The 20,774-nt window shown below is 44.2% G+C and overlaps 1 protein-coding gene across 3 annotated transcripts in view; it reads right to left on the reverse strand.

Moving 5' to 3' along the window:
* Positions 1-15,919: 15,919 nt before the first annotated feature.
* Positions 15,920-20,774, reverse strand: part of GRM2 (glutamate metabotropic receptor 2) — an 11,875-nt gene continuing 7,020 nt past the window's right edge. The window contains exons 1-4 of one of the 3 annotated variants that reach the window (XM_032161404.2): positions 20,395-20,688; positions 18,378-19,453; positions 16,707-16,887; positions 15,940-16,494 (exon numbers count right to left, since the gene is read on the reverse strand). In XM_032161404.2, the coding sequence (XP_032017295.1) occupies positions 16,421-16,494; positions 16,707-16,887; positions 18,378-19,453; positions 20,395-20,491 (1,428 nt within the window). In that variant the 5' untranslated portion in view covers positions 20,492-20,688 and the 3' untranslated portion in view covers positions 15,940-16,420. Of the gene's footprint in view, positions 16,495-16,706; positions 16,888-18,320; positions 19,454-20,394; positions 20,689-20,774 lie in introns of those variants that run through there. The other 2 variants (XM_058441871.1, XM_058441870.1) reach the window with 2 other exon arrangements.

A 20,774-nucleotide genomic window follows, 5' to 3' on the forward strand; every position in this document is an offset into this window, starting at 1 on the left:
CTCCCCATCAGTTCCCATCCAGCAGCTGGACATGCTTACTTTCTAGAGGTTTCTGTAAGCTCTGACTTATTCACTCTTACCAGTACTGGTTAGTGACTTTTCTCTGATCTTCAGCTCTATTTTTTAGATTTTTTTACTTCTTCAGTTCCTCCCACAATTGTGTAAGATCTATTTCTTGTATTACATTTTAAAACGGAATATTATTAAGAGCAGTCTTAGATTTACAGAAAAACTGTAGAGAAAGCACAAGTTGTCATATACCCTCTCTTCTCTTCCCCACTCGCAGTTTCTTCTATTATTAACACCTTGCTTTAGTGTGGTACATTTATTACAACTGATGAACCAAAAATAATACATCATTATTAATTAAAGTCCATAGTTAATATTTGGTTTCATGTTTTGTTTTGTACAGCTGTATGGTCTTTGACAAATGCATAATGTCATGTATCCACCATGACCTATAATACATTTGTTATTGCGTACTACTCATGGAGATCAGCCTGGGCAACATGGTAAAACCCTGTCTCTACAAAATATATAAAAATTAGCTGGGCATAGTGGCAGGTGCCTGAAGTCCCAGCTACTCGGGAGGCTGAGGCAGGAGAATGGTGTGAACCCAGGAGGTGGAGCTTGCAGTGAACTGAGATCACGCCACTGCACTCCAGCCTGGGCGACAGAGTGAGACTCTGCCTCAAAAAAATAAATAAATAAAAAAGAAAGCTAATTTGATCTTATATGTAGAAAACCCTAAAGATTGAGGATGAGCACCTGTGACACAGCTGCAGAAAGCCCTGATGACATGTGCCCAAGGTGGTCAGAGCACAGGTTGGACATTTTAGGGAGACATGAGACATCAATCAACATATATAAGATGAACGTTGGTTCAGTCTGGAAAGACAGGATAATTCGAAGAGGGGAGGGTGCTTCCAGGTCATAGGTAGATAAGAGACAATGGTTGCATTCTTTTGAGTTTCTGTTTACCCTCTCCAAAGCAGGGAATCAGATGTGCATTTATCTCAGTGAGCAGAGGGATGACTTTGAATAGAATGGGAGGCAGGTTTGCCCTAAGCAGTTCCCAGCTTGACTTTTCCCTTTAGCTTAGTTATTCTGGGGGCCCAAGATATTTTCCTTTCACACTGGAATGCAAGGAAATTTCAACATATGAAAATAAGGCAATGTAATAAACCACATTAACAGAATGAAGTGGGGAGAACACACAGTCATTTCAACTGATGCAGAAAAGGCATTTAACAAAATTCAACACTGCATCATGATAAATGCATTCAACAACTAGGAATAGAAGGAAACTACTGCAACACTATATAAGTGATATAAGAAAAACCCACAATAAAAATCATAGTCAATGGTAAAAGACTGAAAGCTCTTCCTCTAAAATCAGGAAGAAGACAAGGATGTTTGTTTTTGCTGCTTCTATTAAAATAGTTCTAGCCAGTCAAATTAGGCAAGAAAAAAATAAATAAAAGGCATCCACGTTGAGATGGAAGTAGTAAAATTATCTCTGTTTACAGATATTATGATCTTATATGTAGAAAACCCTAAAGATTGGCCCCCCAAAAATGCTTGAACTAAATAAATGAATTCAGCAAAGTAGTAGAATACAAAGTCAATGGATGAAAATTAGTTGCATTTCTATGCATTAACAATGAAAAATATGAACAAGAAATTAAGAAAATAATTTTAATTCCAATAGCATCTAAGAAAAAACTTAGGAATTAATGGATCAAAGGAAGCAAAAGACATGTGCAATGAAAACCACAAAACATTGCTAAACAAAATTAAAGAGGAAATTTTTTTCTTGAGACAGGATCTCACTCCACCACTCAGGCTGGAGTGTAGTGGCACCATCATGGATCACTGCAACCTCAACTTTCTGGGCTCAGATGATTCTCCCACCTCAGCCTCTCGAGTAGCTGGGACTACATGCGCACAACCATGCCTGCTAATTTTTTTTGTATATATATATTCACCTGGCCAACATGGTGAAACCCCGTCTCTACTAAAACACAAAAAATTAGCTGGGCATGGTGGCGCATGCCTGTAATCCCAGCTACTCGGGAGGCTGAGGCAGAAGAATCACTTGAACCCAGGAGGCAGAGCTTGCAGTGAGCTGAGATCACGCCACTGCACTCCAGCCTGGGTGACAGAGCGAGATTCTGTCTCAAAAAATAAATAAATAAATAAATAAATAAATAAATAGAAATTCTTCGGAGAGAAGAAAAATGATACAATCAGAAATTCAGATTACAGAAAGAAAAGAAAAACATTAGAAATAATTAAGCGAAGGTAAAATAAGAACTTTTAAAAATTAATTTCTAATTGATCTAACAGATAACAGTTTATTCAAAATAATAGCAATAGCTACAACGTATTTAATGATTATAGCTTATATAGAAGTGAAAGAATAACAGCAATAATATAAGGGATAGGAGGGAGGAATTAAGAATACTTTATTATAAGATACTTGCATTACCCATGAAGTGGCATAGTTTTACTTAAAAGTGAACTTGGACTGGTTGTAAATGTATTTTTGCAAACTCTAGGGCAATTACTAAAAAAATAGAAGTATTACTGATATGCTAAGTCTTACTGATACGGAAAGGGAGAAATGGAATCATATAAAGTGATCAATTAAACCACAAAAGGCAGAAAAAAAGTGGAAGACAGAAACAAAGAAAAAGGACAACAAATAGAAAGCAGTGATGAATCTGACAAATACTACCTTCAATGGCAAAAACCGCAATCACTTTTGCACCAACCTAATAATTATCTATATCAATAAATTTCAATGGATTAAACATACCAACTAAAAGACAGAGGTTGTTAAAGTGAATCACACAAGACATAACTATATGTTGTCTACAAGAAACCCACTGTAAGTATAAAGACATACATAAATTGAAAAAAGATGAAGAGGCCAGGCACAGTGGCTCATACCTGTAATCACAGCACTTTGGGCTGCTAAGGCAGGAGGACTGCTTGAGGTCAGGGGTTTGAGATCAACCTGAGCAACATGGAGAGACCTCATCTCTATTTTTAAAAAATTAAAATTAAAATTTATAAACAGAGAAGAAGAAAGATACATACTAACACTAATCAAAAAAAAAGATGGAGTAGCTATATACTTTCAGAAAGCAGAATTCTGAGCAAGCATAATTATTTATTTATTTTTTGAGACAGAGTCTCACTCTGTCACCCAGGCTGGAGTGCAGTGGTGCGATCTTGGCTCACTGCAAGCTCCGCCTCCCGGGTTCACGCCATTCTCCTGCCTCAGCCTCCCGAGTAGCTAGGACTATAGGCGCCCGCCACTATGCCCAGCTAATTTTTTTTGTATTTTTAGTAGAGATGGGGTTTCACCGTATTAGCCTGGATGGTCTCGATCTCCTGACCTTGTAATCCTCCCGCCTTGGCCTCCCAAAGTGCTGGGATTACAGGCGTGATCCACCGCACCCGGCCACAAGCATAATTATTACAGGTAAAGAGGGGCACTACATAATGATAAACAGGTCAATACTTTAGGAAGACATAATAATTCTTAATGTGCATGTACCTAACAACAGAGCAGGAAACACATGAAGCAAAAACTGAGGAAACTCCATGGAAAAGAAATAAATCCACTATTATAGTTGGTGGCCTTAACACCCTTCTATGTGAAATGGACAAAACCAGCAGGCAGCAAGTCAGTAAGGGCACAGCTGAAAACAGCATCAAATATCAACTGGATATAATTGACGTTTATAGATGACTTCATCCAGTAACAGCACAATATACATTTTCCTCAAGCTCACAGGGTCATTGATCACGATAGATTGCGTTCTGCTCCATAAGACACGCTCAATAAATTTAAAAGGCTAGAAATCATATAATGTCTACTCTCAAACCACAATGGAACTAAACTAGAAATAAATTACAGAAAGATAACTGGAAAACCCAGAAATACCTGGAGACTGGTTAAAAAGCAAGCTTTTAAATAACACTTGGGTCAAAGAAGAAATCTTGAGAGAAACTTAAAAATATTTTGAAGTAAATGAAAATGAAAATACAGCACATCAGTTTTTTGGATGCAATAAAAGTTGTGCTTAGAGGGACATTTATAGCATTGAATGCAAATATCGAAAAAGAAAATCAATAATCTAAGCTTCTATCTTGGGAAACTAGAAAAAGAAGAGCACATTAAATCCTAAGTAAATGAAAAAAAAAGAAAAAAAAAGAAAAGAACCCAGTCCCACTCAGCAGACCTAGCTCCAGGTTTGGCCCAGTGGATTTAGGCTCCAGGTCCAACGCCGCAGAGCTAGGCATCAAGCCCACCCACCTGTTGACCCAGGCAGCAGACCAGCCTGCCAGAGAAATCCAGCAGCATGTCCAATTGCCTGCCCAGCATCTCTGGACAGGCTAACTGGTGAAGGGCTTTCTCTGCTGAAGCCAATCTGTTAAGACTGAAAGAAGTGCCTCCTTCTTCAGATGCACAGAAACCAATGCAAGGTCACAAAGATCATGAATAATCAGGGAAACAAGATACCACCAAAGGAACAAAATAAAGCACCACTAACCAACTCTAAAGAAATGAAGATCTATAAAATGCCCAACAAAGCATCCAAAATAATCATGTTAAATAATCAGCAGCAGAGTTGGGCATGGTGGCTCATACCTGTAATCCCAGCTACTTGGGAAGCTAAGGTGGGAGGATCTCTTGAGTCCAGGAATTTGAAACTAATCAGAGCAACATAGTAAGGCCCCATCTCTTAAAATTTTTTTTTTAATTAGCTGGGCATGTTGGTGTGTGCCTATAGTCCCAGCTGCTTGGGAGGCTGAAGAGGGAAGATTGCTTCAGCCCAAGAGTTTAAGGCTGCAGTGAGCTTATGTAGCTGTGTCTTAAGTTCATTTTGTTTCACTCTGTCACCTAGACAGAGTGAGATCCCCACCTCTATTTTTTTTAATCGGCAGCAGAATACACATTCTTTTCAAGCACACACAGAACAGTCTCCAAGATAGAGCACATGTCAGGCCACAAAGCAGGTCTTAATAAATTTAAGAAGATAGAAATCCTATCAAGTATCTCTTCTGACCACAATAGTATGAAACTAGAAATCAGTAACAGGAGGAAAATTGGAAGATTCACAAATATGTGGAAATTAATCATCACATGAGCAACTAATGAGTCACAGAATAAATCAAAAGGGAAATCAAAAACTCTCTTGAGGTAAATGAGAATGGAAATGCAACATACCAAAACTCATGGGATGCATCACAAGCAGTTCTAAGGGGGAAGTTTAAGTAGTAAATGTCTGTATTAAGAAAAGGAAAGATCTCAAATAAACAACCCAACATTACACCTCAAAGAACTAGAAAAAGATGAAAAAACTAAGCCTAAAATCAGCAGAAGGAAGAAAACAATTAAGATCAGAGCAGAAATGAATAAAGACTACAAAACCAATAGGAAAGATCAGTGAAACTAAGAGTTGATTTTCTGAAAAGATAAACATAATTGAGCAACCTTTAGCTAGAGTATGAAATAAAAGCAGATTCAAATAAATAAAATTATAAACAAAAGAGACATTACAACTGACACTGCAGAAATACAAAGTATCATAAGAGACTGCTATGAACAATTATACACCAGCAAATTGGATAACCTAAAAGAAATAAATAAATTCCTAGAAATTTACAATCTACCAAGACTGAATCACGAAGAAAAAGAAAATCTGAACAGACCAATAACAAGCAAAAAGATTGAGTCAGTGATCAAAACTCGCCCAACAAAGAAAAGCCCAGGACCTGATGTCTTCATGGGTGAATTCTACCAAAAGCTTAAAGAAGAATTAGTGCCAGTATTTCCCAAAAGGCTTTTAAAAAACTGAAGATGGTGAAACACTTCCAAGCTCATTTTATGACGCAAGCATTAACCAGAAGCCAAAGCCAGATAAGAACACTACAAGAAAAGAAAATTATAGGCTGATATAGTTTGGATATTTATGCCCTCCAAATCTCAAGTTGAAATTTGATACCCAATATTGGAGGTGGGGCCTACGGGGAGGTGTTGGATCACGGGAGCAGATCCCTCATGAATGGCTTGGTGCCATTTTTGTGGTAGTGAGTTCTCGCTCTATTAGTTCCCTTGAGATCTGATTGTTACAAAGAGCCTGGCAGCACCCTCCTCTCTTTTTTGCTCCCTCTCTCACCATGTGACACACTTGCTCCCTCTTTGCCTTCCGCCATGATTAAAAACTTCCTGAGGCCCTCAGCAGAATCAGATGCTGATGCCATGCTTTTGTACAGCCTGCAGAACCATGAGCCAAATAAACATCTTTTCTGTATAAATTACCCAGTCTCAGGAATTCCTTTATGGCCACACAAAATGGACTTAAGACACATGCCAATATCCCTGATGAACATAGATGCAAACGTCTTCAACAAAATACTAGAAAACAAATTTCAACAGCACATTAAAAGAATCAAACACCATGACCAAGTGGGATTTATCCCTGGGATATGAGAAGAGTTCAACATACACAAATCAATAAATGCAATACACTACATTAACAGAAGGAAAGATAAAAATCATGATCATCTCAACAGATACAGAAAAGACATTTGACAAAATTCAACATCCTTTCGTGATTAAAAACTATCATGAAATTAGTTATCCAAGGCAGATACTTCAACATAATAAAAGTCATGTATGACAAGACCACAGCTAACATCTACTCAATGATTAAAGCTGAAACCTTGTCCCCTAAGATCAGGAATAAGAAAATGATATCCGGTCTCATAGCTTCTATTAAACATACTACTAAAGGTCCTAAACAGAGCAATCAGACAAGAAGAAAAAAATTGAAGTCATCTAAATTTAAAAGGAAGAAGTAAAATTGTCTCTGTTTGCAGATGACTTCATCTTATACATAGAATCCCAAAAGACTCCACCGAAAAAACTGTTAGAGTTAATACACAAATGCAGTACAGTTGTAGGATACAATATCGACATACAAAAGTCAGTAGCACTTCTAACATACAGCCATGCATCACTTAACAATGGGGATACACTCTGAGAAATGTGTCATTAGACAATTTCATAATTATGTGAACATAATGGAGTGTTCTTACACAAACCTAGATGATACAGCCTACGATGCATCTAGGCTATATGGTATAGCCTATTGCTTCTAGGCTACAAATTTGTACAGCATGTTACTGTACTGAAGACTATAGGTACTTGTAACACAATGGTTAGTATTTACGTGGCTAAACATGGAAAAGGTACAATAAAATATGATTTTTTAGAAAAGATAAAAGATGGAACACCTGTGTAGGGCACTTACCATGAATGGAGCATGCAGGACTGGAAGTTGCTCTGGGTGAGTCAGTGTGAATGCTTAGGACATTATCGCACACTGCTGTAGACTTTATAAACCCTGTACATTTAGGCTATGCTAAATTTATTTGGTAAATATTTTTATTTCTTTAATAATAAATTAACCTCAGCTTACTATAATTTTTCCTCTATAAGCGTTTTAGTTTTTTTAAACTTTTTGACTCTTTTGTAATAACAGCTCCAAACAAAAACATACACTGGGCATGGCAGTGTGTGCCTGTAGCCCCAGCTACTCAGGAGGCTGATTGCTTGACCCAGGAGTTTGAATCTAGCCTGGGCAACATAGCAAGATCTCCTCTCTAAAGAAAGAAAAACACAAACACATTGTATAGCTGTACAAAAATATTTCCTTTATATCCTTATTCTCCAAGCTTTTTTCTATTTAAACTTTTTTGTTTTTAAGCCTTTTGTGAAACACACACACACACACACACACACACATATTAGCCTAGGCCTACACAGGGTCAGGATCATCAATATCACTGTCTTCCACCTCTATATCTTGTCCCACTGGAAGGTCTTCAGGGTCAATAACACACATGGAGCTGTCATCTCCTATGATAACAATGCTTTCTTCTGAAATACCTCCTCTTGAAGGACCTGCCTAAGGCTGTTTTACAATTAACTTTTTTAATAAGTAAAAAGAGTACACTTTAAAATAACAATTAAAAGTATATTATAGTGAATATATAAAACAGTAATAGTTGTTTGTTATCATTATCAAGTAATATATGTTGTACATAATTGGATGTGTTATACTTTTATACAACTGGAAGCACAGTAGGTTTGTTTACACCAGCATCACCACAAACATGTGAGTAATGCATTGCACTATCACCTTGTAATGGCTTCAATGTCACAGTGATAGGAATTTTTCGGCTCATTAGAATCTTATGGGAACGCCCATGTATATGTAATCTGTCAAATGAAACATCATTATGAGGTTTATGACTGTACTAACAATGAACTACGCCAAAAAAATTTAATCCTATGTGTAAAACAAAAATATTGAGGAATAATTTAATCAAGGAAATGAAAGATATGTACATTGAAAACTATAAAACATTAACGAAAGAAATTGAAGACACAGATAAATGGAAAGATAATCCATGTTCATGGATTAGAATAATTAATATTGTTAAAAATTTCTATACTACCCAAAGTGACCTACAAATTCAATGCAATTACAATTCCAGTGGCATTTTTCTCACAGAAATAGAAAAAAAATTCTAAAATTCACAGGAACCACAAAAGAACCCAAATAACCAAAGCAGTCTTGAGCAAAAATCACAAAGCTGGAGGCCTCACACTACCTGATTTCAAAATATACAGCTATCCCTTGATATCTGTGAGGGATTGGTTCCAGACTCCCCAAGGATACCAAACTCTTGAGAATCCTCAAGTCCCTCATATAAAAAACGGCATGGTATTTGCATATAACCTATGTATATTCACCCACATACTTTAAGTCAAAACAAAGTGCCCAAGAACACACAACGGAGAAAGAACAGTTATTCAGTAAATGATGTTGGGAAAATTGGGTATCTACATGAAGAAGAATGAAATTGGATCCTATGTCACACTGTGGGTCAACTCAAAGTGGCTTTAAACTTTAACGTAAGGCCTGAAACTGTAAAATGACTAGAAGAAAACACAGGGAAGGCTTCTTGACGTTGGTCTAGGCAAAGACATTTAGAATATGACACCTAAAGCACAGGCAACAAGGGCAAAACTAGACATACAGGGTTGCATCAAACTATAAAGCTCCTGTACAGCAAAGCACAAAATCAGCAGAGTGAAGAGTCAACCTGTAGAATGGGAGAAAAACTTTGCAAACCATGTGTGATAAGGAGTTCATATCCAAAATAGGTAATAAACTCATACAACTTAATAACAAAAAAACCTGATTTAAAAACGGGCAAAGAACATGAATAGACGGCTTTCTTTTTCTTTTTTCTTTTCTTCTCTTTCTTTTTTTTGAGACAGAGTCTTGCTCTGTTGCCCAGGCTAGAGTGCAGCGGCGTGATCTCGGCTCACTGCAGCCTCCACCTCCCAAGTTCAAGCGATTCTCGTGCCTCAGCCTCTCCATTAGCTAGGATTACAGGTGTGCGCCACCATGCCCAGCTAATTTTTTATTTTTAGTAGAGACAGGGTTTCACCATGTTGGCCAGACTGGTCTCAAACTCCTGAACTCAAGTGATCCGCCCACCTTGGCCTCCCAAATTGCTGAGATTACAAGCATGAGCTACTGCACTGGGCCAAATAGACATTTTTCAAATGAAGACATACAAATGGCCAACAGGATATGAAAAGGTGTTCCACATCACGAATTATCAGGGGAATGCAAATGAACACCACTATGAGATATCGCCTCACATCTGTTAGAACAGCTATTATTAAAAAAGATAAAAGATAGCAAGTGTTGGCAAGGATGTAAGAAAAAGAACTCTTGGCCAGGTGCGGTGCTCACACCTGTAATCCCAGCACTTTGGGAGGCTGAGGTGGACGGGTCATCTGAGGTCAGGAGTTGGAGACCAGCCTGGCCAATATGGTACAACCCCATCTTTACTAAAAATACAAAAATTAGCAGGGCGTGGTGGTGCATGCTGTAATCCCAGCTACCTGAGAAGCTGAGGCAGGAGAATTACTTGAACGCAGGAGGTAGAGGCTGCAGTGAGCCGATATCAAGCCACTGCACTCCAGCCTGGGTGACAGAGTGAGACTCCATCTCAAAAAAAAAAAAGGGAGAACCCTCATACACTGTTGGTAGGGATGTAAACTGTGCAGCCATTATAGAAAACAGTATAGAGGTTCCTCAAAAAATGTAAAATAGAACTATTATACATATAACCCAGCAATCCTACTCCTTCCTGTATAACCAAAGGAAATGAAGTCAGTATTTTGAAGAGATGTCTGCACCTCCATGTTCATTGCAACATTATTTGCAATAAAAACAATATGGAATCAACCCAAGTGTCTACTGACAAATGAATGGACTTTTTAAATGTAGTATATACGCACAATCAAATATTATTCAGCCTTAAAAAGGAAAGAAATTCTGTCATTTGCCATAACATAAATGAACCTGGAGGACATTATGCTAAGGGAAATAAACCAGGCAGAAAAAGACAAATACTGCGTGATCTCACATATATGAGAGATCTAAAAAAGTCAAAACTCATAAAAACCAAGAGTAGAATAGTGGTTGCCAGGGCCTGGGGGGAATAGGGGAATGGGGGGATGTCGATCAAAAGGTAAAAAGTTTCAATTAGACAGAATTAGTTCTGGAGATCTACTGTATAGCATGGTAACTATAGTTAATAATAACATATACTTGAAAATTGCTAAGAGAGATCTTAAATGTTCTCATTACCAAAAAAAAAAAAAAAAAAAATTCTAAACCTACATGAGGTGATTTTAAAAATGGTTAAAAAGGTAAATTTTATGTCGTATATAATTTGACATAATTTTAAAAATCAATGGTATTTTTTATACACTAGCAACAAACAACTGGAAAACGAAAAGATAGATAATTTAAAAAATTATTTCCAGGCCAGGTGCGGTGACTTACGCCTGTAATCCCAGCACTTTGGGAGGCTGAGGCTGGCTGATCACGAGGTCAGGAGATCCAGACAATCGTGGCTAACACGGTGAAACCCCGTCTCTACTAAAAATACAAAAAATAGCCGGGCATGGTGGTGGGCGCCTGTAGTCCCAGCTACTCGGGAGGCTGAGGCAGAAGAATGGCATGAACCCGAGAGGCGGAGGTTGCAGTGAGCTGAGATGGCGCCACTGTACTCCAGCCTGGGCAACAGAGCAAGACTCTGTCTCAAAAAAAAGAAAAAGAAAAAGAAAAAGAAATTTATTTCCAGAGGGTGAGGTGGGCGGATCACTTGAAGTCAAGAGACCAGCCTGGCCAACATGGTGAAACCCCGTCTCTACTAAAAATACAAAAATTAGCCAGGTGTGGTGGCAGGTGCCTGTAATCCCAGCTACTCGGGAGGCTGAGGCAGGAGAATTGCTTGAACCCAAGAGGCAGAGGTTGCAGTGAGCCTAGATCATGGCACTGCACTCCAGCCTGGGCGACAGAGTGAGACTCCCGTCTCAAAAAAAAATTTTTACCATAAAGCTACAGTAATTAAGACAATGTGGTGTTTATTAGGATAAACACATAGATCAACAAAACACAACAGAATCCAGAAACAGACCCACCCATTTATGGTCCACTGATTTAAAGCAAGCGTCCCAATATAATGCAGTGGGAGGAAAGAGTCTTTTCAACAAACAATGCTGGAACAACTGAATATCTATATGGGTAAAAAATAATATTGACCCCTATCTCACCCATAAAAATTAATTTGAGAAGGACCAAAGACCTAAATCTAAAAACTATAATGTTTCTAGAAAAAATCAGAGCCAGGCGTGGTGGCTCATGGGTGTAATATCAACACTTCAGGAGGCCAAGATGGGAGGATCTCTTGAGGCCAGGAGTTTGAGGCTGCAGTGAGCCATGATAGTGCTGCTGCATCCCCACCTGGGGGATAGAGCAAGACCCTGTCTCTATAGAAAAGAAAGGAAGGAAGGAAGGAAGGAAAGAAGGAAGGAAGGAAGGAAGGAAGGAAGGAAGGAAGGAAGGAAGGAAGGAAGGAAGGAAAGAAAGAAAGAAAAAGAAAGAAAGAAAGAAAGAAGAAAGAGAGAGAAAGAAAGAGAAAGAAAGGGGGGAGGGAGGGAGGGAGGGAAAGGAAAGAAAGGAAAGGGAAGGAGTAGGGATGGGAGGGGAGGAAGAGAAAGAATCGGGAAAGAAGTAACATCTGTGACAGTGACAGAGTAGGCAGGTTCAAGGACCCATCCCTCCCCAGGCGTGCTTAAGTAATGGTGCCTGCCTCCTTCCCATTGTTGAGTGCGGTTGCCGTGCACCAATCACAGGCATTCAGTCCACAATCCCAGGACCAGGAGCAGTGTGCATTGGACCCACTTGGGTCAGCAGACCCCTGCTTTCTCCAGGAGATGATTCCTTCCATTCACATTGCAAGAAGGTTGACAACACAGGTCTAACTCTCCTCAGATACCCTGAGACTGAGGGAATGTTTACCTGTGAATGTCACTCCATCCCTTTTCTTAAACTTAGAAGGATCTTTCAAGGAGGAAAAATATCTCATGGTGCATAAATGTGGAGTTCAAGAATTTCTTGTTTTACTTCTGATTCATTTTCTTCAATTAGAGTCAAGTAAAATTAAATCTTCGCTAAAAAAAATAGACATATGGTATGATCCCATTTTTATGAAAGTATTTCTATCTCTCCTATCTGTAAAAATGCATAGAAATATGTTGAGGATGCTGTACCAGAAATGTTAATGACGGTTATATTTGAATGATAAAACTTGAGGTAATACTTTTATTTTCTTTTTGTACTTTTCTGCAATGCTTAAACTGTTTGTAGGGAGCATATACCGTTCTCACAGAAATATAGTAATTTTTTTTAAAAGAAAAAACTGACCCCCTGGCAAGAGGCCTCGGGGTTTAACACATGCCTATTTTACTTTCCTCCTGCTGCTCCTCGCTTCCTGTCCCCTTGCCCTCAGTCCCCTCCGTTTCCCTCTTCCTATTTTCTCACACACGTGCACAGACACACACATACACACATGCACACACACGTGCACACGCACCCTTTTCTCCTTCCCCCGCTTTCCCCACGTCTAGCCTCTCTTCCACAGGCTGAGAAGTCCCATCTTTCAGTGCTCAGCTCCCCACTGGCTCATGGGGGTAGGTGCGGTGGGCTCCAATCCTTTTTCCGCTGGAACTTGAGGTGGAGACATCTTGAGGGGGTTTTGAGACCCTCAGTGGTCTCTCCTTTCCCCTCTGCCTCCCATAACCTCCCAGCACAGGAGAGGAGGGTGAGCAGCCAGGCTGGACCGGGAGAACAAGGGACAGCGCTGGCCTGATGCAGCTCTAGGCAATGTCCGCGCACAGGGGTATGGGGTATGGCGGATTCTGAATCTCATTCCCAGCTCCATGTCATCCCTCGGCTCCACTTTCTGTTCCCAGCCCCTTTGCCCAATGTATCCACTTCCTCTTGGATTGTGGTGTTCTATCTCAAGAGTCTGCTGCTGGATAGGGCTCAAATGCGGGAAGGTGGCCATCGTCAGAGCTGCCGTTGTAACATGACTCTTCCCCTCCCCCTTTCCCATGTCAGGACTCGGGGAGCCAAGAGCAGCATGGCCCGAACCACCCTTTCCCAAGCCACAGGAGCTTATGGTTCAGTAAGAGAGAGCCAGGCCCACCCAGACAGGGCAAGGGCTACCCTGCAGTCTTACAAGACCAATGCAAGGGACAGGGGAAAGGATAGAAGTGGATCTGGGAGAGCCTTCAAACACAGCCACGGGAGAAACACCTGTATCCCAGTGTAAGGTCTGGCTACCCAAGCAAAGCAACCTGGTAGTTCCACTCACAGACGGTGAATTCACCATGATGGGTGGCTCCCTAGGGTGGAAGAGAACCCAAAATGCTGGGCACCTCTGGTCCTCAGTCCCCAGAAGGGGAAGAGTTCTCCTTTGAGGACTCCAAGTCCAACACAAGCAGAGGGGTCAGTGTTTGTAGGACATGGACTATGGTATTGGAGAATAAGAGATCCAGAGACATAAAGCCAGGCCACTCGATATCCCAGGACTCCCAGCCTTGGGATGGGGAAGCTGGCAGGTCTTAGTAATGTGCGCTAAGGACCGAGAGCTGAGGCGTGAAGGCCAAGATTTGCTGCCCACAACACAATAAGGATGGGTGGGAGGGATCATGTAATACAGGTCACGACTGAGGGGTGGAGCCATTGAGACAACAGGACAAAAAATAAGGAGGCTGCTCTCACAAATGCAGGAGAGGGAAATGAGGGGGGCAGGCGGAAGAAAAGAGGTGTGGCAGGCAGACGTCAGGACTGGTCCTTAGGAATTCTTCCTGGTCTTCTTCCCTGGCCCCCAGGCGTTTGGCTCTCCCTGCTAGATAGGTGGCAGGGATAGGAGATTCTTCACTGAATACCCTTTGTACCTTTTTAGCTGTGAACCATGTTCGTAACTACTTGTTTTGTTGTTGCTGTTGTTGTTTTACATTTTAAGGAAAATATTCCTGAGCCATGTGAAGAAGGGTTGCTTTTTGGGTACAAGGGGTTTAGAGCCCCGTCTTCGTTTGTGCGGGTGCTGGGGTTGGTGGGCAAATGTCCTCAGAGTCCAGTTTGGCAGGAAGACCCAGAAAAGGCCATACTGGAAGTGGGAGCTGGGGCTGTGGGTACCATGGGGTGCATTTCTCTGGTGACCAGCCACTGGGGGCAGCACTCAGGCTTGAGTTATTGGGGGATCTAGAATAGAGACTGGCCCAAAAGGGTTGCCAAAATGAGCAGATGAAAATACAGGACGTCCAGTTAAAGTTGACTGTCAGATAAATAACAAAAATTTTTAGTATAAGTATGTCCCAAATATTGTGTGGGACATATTTATACTAAAAAAGAGTATTCATTGTTTATGACATTCAAATTTAACTGCGCAGTCTGTATTTCATTTGTCATCCATACATCCCAGATGTTGACTGGAGAGAAGCCATTCCTGCAATTTTCTTTGTTTATTTTTGTTTTTGTTTTTTAAATTGTTTACCCGAATTTCCACAGCCTTGCTAGCCTGTGGATGCAAATGAGCTCACTTAAAAATAACAAATGCCCTGGGCTGCCGGCTAATGCAGGACTTTGTCCCTCTGCTCCTTGCAGTCTGGGGACTCCCCAGAAGCTGCTGTTTTTCGGTTCGGTGCCCGCTGCCTTCTAGGCCACAGGAGGGCAGCGGTCGCCCGGCCACAGCCATGTATCTTAGCGCCCTCTGCTGGTGAGCCCTGACAGCAAACTCTGGAGATGCCCAAGGGCTCTGGGCTCCTCAACTGGCCCACCAGGCCAGAGCTCCTCCGGGGACTGGAGAAACGCTCCCTTTTCTGACTTTTCGCTGGGCCTGACAGCAGATGGTGTCTCCAGCTGCTCCGCCTCTGCCCTCCCTGCTTCACCCACACCCTCTCCCCATAAGCTCCTTCTGCCTTTGTAAGTGCCATGTGAACAGGCAACGTTCAGTCCATGCCTCCTCTTGGTTCCCCCTGCACCAAATGCTCGGTGTGGCTCCATGCATTTGGAGGATCCAGTGCCAGGCTGGCCAGCTGTGGGAAAGCCCACTATTCCCGGAGGTCACTACTGCTCCATCACCCACACCATCCTGGAGGCCGGGACCCCAGGGAAACCCCTGGACTGCCAGATGAGCCTGTTCATTCATCTCTATCCATTTAAAGCCCCCACCCGACCCCAGGATGCCTGGGCCAGTCTGCAGTGGCTCCTTTTAAGGGAGGATGGCTCATTCATTTTCCATCTCCCCACCAGGCAGGGCTGGGTCTGTCTCGGTGGCAGACAGGTCCTAACATCAGGCACAGAGCAGAGTCGATATTTAAACACTAGCAGAATGACAGCTGGGAGGCTGTGTAGGGCATGAGGGGCCTTGCTGGGTCAAAGGCAAAGAGCGATTTTTTAAAATAAAGCCACTTTATTTACAGGTAATACAAAATAAACCACAGGACAAACTACTGTGCAGGGGGAGGGGCAGCCCCCACAATAACCACCCTCCCCATCCCAGAGTAACTTATATAAAAAATAAAAAAGGCCCTAGTTGGGGGGAGGGGCTGGGCTGGAAGCACCTTTGCTGGTTAGGACTGGGGCCTGCCATCCTCAGCCACCCCGGTCCAGGGCAGAGTGAACCCTGGCTTGCTCCTCTCTGAGCCCTGGGCCTGGCCAGGAGGAAACACAGCTACAAGGGCAGTTGATGGCCACTGCAGAGGTGCCCGGCCAAGGCTCCTGACTTCTGAGTCTGAAGAGTTGGGGTAAGGAGGTGGGTAAGTGACTTTGGGGGTAGACATCGGGTGGGTAATAACTTATTGCAGTGCTCCAGCCAACTTCCTCCTGGCCCTGGACGCGGGTCTGCACTAGGTTCCCAGGAGCAGCTGTGTCAGGGCGGGAGTATGGGGTCTTCAAAGCGATGATGTTGTCGAGTCCACCACCTCACGGCCATTGCAAACAGTGGGGACAAACTGGGAGCCAGACCCTAAGAAAAGGAAGCCAGAGGTTGGGGCCAACCCCGAGGTCCTCCATGGAGGGCAGGCAGTGGGGAAGCAGGGCTGTGAGGGAAGCCTCCCCTCCTCTCTCTTGCCAGTGTCATTTGTGGGGGCACCTCACCCCCAGACAAGAGATCTCAGCAACCCAAGGAGCTAGACAGGGAGAGGGGAACAAGCGGAGAGGGCTGCTTAGGACACTGACCTTGGCCAAGGCTGGAGCTGGCCCTGGCAGCAGCACTGCTAAAGCGGCTGGTGGGCGCCCGGTGGCTAACCACGTTCTTCTGCGGCTGGAAGAGGATGATGTGCAGCTTGGGCGCAAAGAGGCAGCCAAGCACCACGGAGCCGCTGAGGCTGACTGACACGCACATGGTGGTGGTCTGTACCTGCGGTGGGTGAGTGGGTGAACAGGCACAGATCAAGACCTGGGCCTGATCCCAGGACCCCCTGCCTGGGGAGACTACGCATCCAACACTGGGCTGTGGTCCATTTGCCAGGTCCCAAAGCATTGCTAGGAAAATGGGGCACAGTCCCAGCATCAGACCCAGACCATTTTCACAGGGTGACAAGAGTTCCAGCTGAAGGGGAGAACATGCAGGGGGGCATGTATACACAGGGGTGTGTGCATCTGGGGGCTGCAGGAATGGAGTGTGTGCATGTAGGTGTGTGTGTATATCTGTGTAAGTGCATGTATGTGGGGTGGTGAATTTCTGCAGGTGTCTGCATGAGTGTATGTGTGTGTGAGTGTAGGGTGCATGGATGTGGATTCGTTTGTTGTCAGGAAGATATATGTGTGTGTGCCAGCGAGTGTGTGTATGTGGGATGTGCGTATGTGGGATATATGTGTGTGCATGCATGCATGTGGCTATGTCTGTGTGTACAAGTGTGTGTGTGTGCATGCATGTGTGGGTACGGTGTGTGTCTCAGGTGAATCCTTAGCTACCTGTGATTGGCATGCAAATGCAAATCATATGCAAATGCAGGCTGAGTCAGAGCAGAATCCCTCCCCAGCCCTGGCTCTACCACCCAAGCAGGTGGCCCAGCAGGTGCAAGCAGAGCAGCCAAGCCCAGCGGTCCCTGGCCCCCAGCACTGTGCCACCACACCTCTGTCCTGGGGAAGGGGCCTTTGCCGGGGCTTTCGCCTCAATTTTTCTGCAGTTCAGACCCTGCTCTGCACTCCCAAGCTGAGTGACCTTGGGCAAGGGATTGAACCTCCCTGAGTCTGTTTCTTCATCTGTAAAACGGGAGAGCCATGGAGCTTACTCAAGTCATGAAGATTAACCAAGATGATCTTCTTACTCAGAACACAGCTCATCTGCCACCTCCTCAGAGAGGGCTTGCCTGACCACCCTATCTGAAGCAGCCATTGCCCCTTGGAGGTGGAGAGACCCATTGAGACACAGTGCCAGTTGGAACCAAATTTGCTCAGAAGCCACCAACTAGGGAACAATTTTCACCTGCTTTAGCTTTTCTCAACTCTATACCCCGGATCTCCTCCCCTACCCACCTTGCTTCGTCTTTCCTGCCTTCCCTGGCTTCATCTCTCAATCCCTTCTGCAGCTGACCCCTCAGTGGAGCAGGGCAGAACCCTGTCCATTTGAACATATTTCTGCACCCCCATCACCTTCCAGGATAGGGGATGACATGCAAGTCCTGAAGTCTCAGCTCTCTCTAACTCGAGTTCCCCACCTCCCTGGTCATTTCCCTAGGCCCCATTCAGCCCTCCCACCTTCCCCTTGGGATCCACACAAGCTGTGGTCCCCTGAGTGGGCATTATCCTCTTGGAGCCCTAGAGCTACCAGTAGATTAAATAAGATACCAGGAAACAGAGGGTCTGGTGTCCCATCTCCTCTGACCTCTGTGGCAGGTGGCTCACCCGGTAGTCACTGGAGGTGACATAGAAGATGGGCAGGAATGCCAGCCAGATGATGCAGGTGGTGTACATGGTGAAGCCAATGAACTTGGCCTCGTTGAAGTTTTCGGGGCACTTGCGAGTCTTGAAGGCATAAAGCGTGCAGAGCGCGATGAGGAGCACATTGTAGGCCAGCGAGCCCAACATACTTGCATCGCGGTGGTTGCAGCGCAGTGTCACCACCTCCCGCCGTTCGGGGGCCGTCTCCTTGCCTGTGCCCGGTGCCTCCACCACCAGCCAGGCGACCACGATGAGCAGCTGGCCCGAGATAAGCGCCAGGCAGATGGCCACCTGTGAGGCAGGACTGATGAAGCGCGGCCGCTGGGCACCCTCCCGGGCCCCACCGAAGATGCGTGCAATGCGGTTGGTCTTGGTAAGCAGGGCTGAGTAGCAGACAGAGAAGGCAGTGCCCAAACCAAGACGCCGTAAGGTACACACTGCCGTGGATGGCTTGGCAATGAAGATGAAGGTCATGCAGTAGCAGAGGAAGACACCACCTAGCAGGATGTAGCAGAGCTCCCGACCCGAGGCCTTGACCACTGGTGTGGCATTGTGCCGCACAAAGACACCCAGCACAAAGAGGGTGGCCAGGGCACCCAGGCAGGCGATGGTGACAGGTCCTACAGCCCAGGCATCACCCCAGCGGATGTACTCCTGGGGCAGTTCGAAGCAGCCAGTCAGGCTGGCATTGGGCCAGTAGCCCAGGCCACAATCAGCACAAGTGAATTCGTCCAATCGGTACTCATAAGGCTGGCACGGGATGCAGAGCCAGCAGCAGACCTCGCCCGGCTGCACACTCTTCACCTCATTCTGGAGGCAGGGCTCACTGCAGCGAGAGGCGGGCAGGGGGCTGGCTGAGGGTGAGGCCCATGGGATGAGGCTGGTGTCCAGAGTCAAGCCTTCTGCCCAGTAGCCCACCTTCTGGTAGCGATAGCGCCCACTGCCTGCACGCAGATAGGTGAAGATGTTGTAGCGGCCAATACCATCACCAAAGCGGTCAAAGCGGACCTCATTGTGGGTGTCAGCTGGGCGAAAGGGGGCTAGGATGGGGGAGAGAAGGAAGAGAAGGTTGGACTAGTGTGTTACCCTGATGTGACCTCAACATTCACCCTAACATGGAACCCAAATGCCAGAGCTAAGACCACCATTAGCCCTTCCAATCCTTAACCCAATACTAAATCCTGCCTTGACCCCAGTCATTTTTCTAAATGAGAGATGACAACAAAGTCTTACTCCTAAACTCCAACATCAAACCCCAACCCTAAATGCCAAAGGTAATCCCAGCCTTAAAGCCCAGACATCTCCAAACACCTAATGCCCATATCAATCCCCAACCATGACTCCCCACATTCAACTTTAGTACTATCCAACACTTTCCAACCCAGGCCCCAAATCCCAACTTCAACAAAACATACACTACAGCCCTCTCCCCAAACTCAATGCTAAGGCTAAACCCAGTCTCAGTTCCAATCCTGTCCCCACTAATCCTAACAACAACCCCAGCTCCAGCACCCCCAGTCCTAACAGTCATCCTGGTGCAAACTGAATCCCAACCTCAGTGGTCACCTGCAACCACTGCCATTCACCAGAATGTACTCAGTGGCTGGAAAATCACTTCCTCTCTCTACCCCCACTTCATCCCCTGTGAACCTCACATCTCCCAGCCAGGCTCTAGCCAGGATTTACAGCCATCCCTGGCCCCAGTGAGAAATCAGGGTTCAAGAAAGCAGAAGATATGCTTAAGGCCCCATGAGTGAATAGTGCAGCCTAGATTCAAACCCAGGTCCCCTCAAGCACCTACTCTTTCTACTCAGCCTAAAAGTTCTCAAAATCCAACTCTAGCCCTGCCATAAATTCCACCCAAGCCAAACATGCTGAATTTAGCCTTGCTTTAACATGAACCCAATCGGACCCCAGACTCCAACTCTAACCCCTACGCTGATTGTAGCATAACTCTGAATGTCAGTTCTATTGGAATTACTCTTCATCTTAACCCTAGGCCAGGGCTTCCAAGCTTTGTCTCCCACTGTTCCCACGGTGATTCCTCCTGAAGCATAGTGATGATCTGCAGCAGTCATTTCTCTTAAAGCTGGCACTCTTATTAAAATAACTTTTGATTTCAGGAGACTTTCAGGTCACCTTGAGTGGAAAATCAAGATTAGGAATAGAAATTTTCCCTGAAGCTAATGCCCCATGCCTGTCATCCTAGCTACTCTGGAGACTGAGGCAGAAGGATCGCTTGAGCCCAGGAGTTGGAGGCTGTATTGTGCCTGTGAATAGCCACTGCACTCCAGCCTGCAAAATATAGTGAGACCCCATCTCTGAAAGAAAGAAAGAAAGAAAGAGAGAAAAGAAAGAAGA

This window comes from Hylobates moloch, unplaced genomic scaffold (assembly GCF_009828535.3).
Source record: "Hylobates moloch isolate HMO894 unplaced genomic scaffold, HMol_V3 SCAFFOLD_8, whole genome shotgun sequence".
NCBI lineage: Eukaryota > Metazoa > Chordata > Mammalia > Primates > Hylobatidae > Hylobates > Hylobates moloch.